The sequence below is a fragment of the Salvelinus fontinalis genome, unplaced genomic scaffold (assembly GCF_029448725.1).
Source record: "Salvelinus fontinalis isolate EN_2023a unplaced genomic scaffold, ASM2944872v1 scaffold_0286, whole genome shotgun sequence".
Classification (NCBI taxonomy): Eukaryota; Metazoa; Chordata; class Actinopteri; order Salmoniformes; family Salmonidae; genus Salvelinus; species Salvelinus fontinalis.
The window spans coordinates 87501-88886 of NW_026600495.1; the positions used below are offsets into that span (position 1 = coordinate 87501).

The 1386-nt window shown below is 41.4% G+C and overlaps 1 protein-coding gene across 1 annotated transcript in view; it reads left to right on the forward strand.

The window, feature by feature from the left end:
- LOC129845393 (endophilin-A1-like) overlaps window positions 1-1386 on the forward strand; it is an 84418-nt gene that overhangs the window by 73221 nt on the left and 9811 nt on the right. Inside the window, exon 3 of the mRNA XM_055913306.1 lies at window positions 1228-1300. Coding sequence (XP_055769281.1) covers window positions 1228-1300 — 73 coding nt within the window. The remainder of the gene's footprint in view (window positions 1-1227; window positions 1301-1386) is intronic.

The window sequence follows — 1386 nt, forward strand, 5'->3', positions numbered from 1 at the left end:
CTACTGCTGTTACTACTGCTGTTACTACTACTACTACTGCTGTTACTACTACTACTACTACTACTGCTGCTACTACTGTTACTACTGCTGCTACTACTACTACTGTTACTACTGCTGTTACTACTACTGCTACTACTACTACTGTTACTACTGCTGTTACTACTGCTGCTACTACTACTACTACTACTGATACTACTGCTGTTACTACTACTACTGCTGTTACTACTGCTGTTACTACTACTACTGCTGTTACTACTACTACTACTACTGCTGTTACTACTACTACTACTACTGCTGCTACTACTGTTACTACTACTACTACTGTTACTACTGCTGTTACTACTACTACTACTACTGCTGCTACTACTGTTACTACTGCTGCTACTACTACTACTACTACTACTACTACTGCTGTTACTACTACTACTACTACTGCTGCTACTACTGTTACTACTACTACTACTGTTACTACTGCTGTTACTACTACTACTACTACTACTACTACTACTACTACTACTACTGCTGCTACTACTGTTACTACTGCTGCTACTACTACCACTACTACTACTACTACTACTACTACTGCTGCTACTACTACTGTTACTACTACTACTGCTGCTACTACTGCTGTTACTACTACTACTACTGTTACTACTGCTGTAACTACTACCACTACTACTACTGCTGTTACTACTACTACTACTACTGCTGTTACTACTACTACTACTACTGCTGCTACTACTGTTACTACTACTACTACTGTTACTACTGCTGTTACTACTACTACTACTACTACTACTACTACTACTACTACTACTACTACTGCTGCTACTACTGTTACTACTGCTGCTACTACTACCACTACTACTACTACTACTACTACTACTGCTGTTACTACTACTACTGCTGCTACTACTGCTGTTACTACTACTACTACTGTTACTACTGCTGTAACTACTACCACTACTACTACTACTACTACTACTACTGCTGCTACTACTACTGTTACTACTACTACTGCTGCTACTACTACTGTTACTACTACTACTGCTGCTACTACTATGGTCTAACTACTTTAGTTGGATGTACTGACTGTTAGCCGCTCTGGGTAACACTGTCAGAACAACCAGATTCACAACGTGTGTGTGTGTGTGTGTGTGTGTGTGTGTGTGTGTGTGTGTGTGTGTGTGTGTGTGTGTGTGTGTGTGTGTGTGTGTGTGTATACAGAAGGTGGACACCACCGGTAGAGCAGTGCTGGACATCATGACCAAAACTACAGAATACCTACAGCCCAACCCAGGTGAGAACACACTCTCTCTCTCTGTCTCTGTCTCTGTCTCTGTCTCTGTCTCTGTCTCTGTCTCTGTCTCTGTCTCTGTCTCTGTC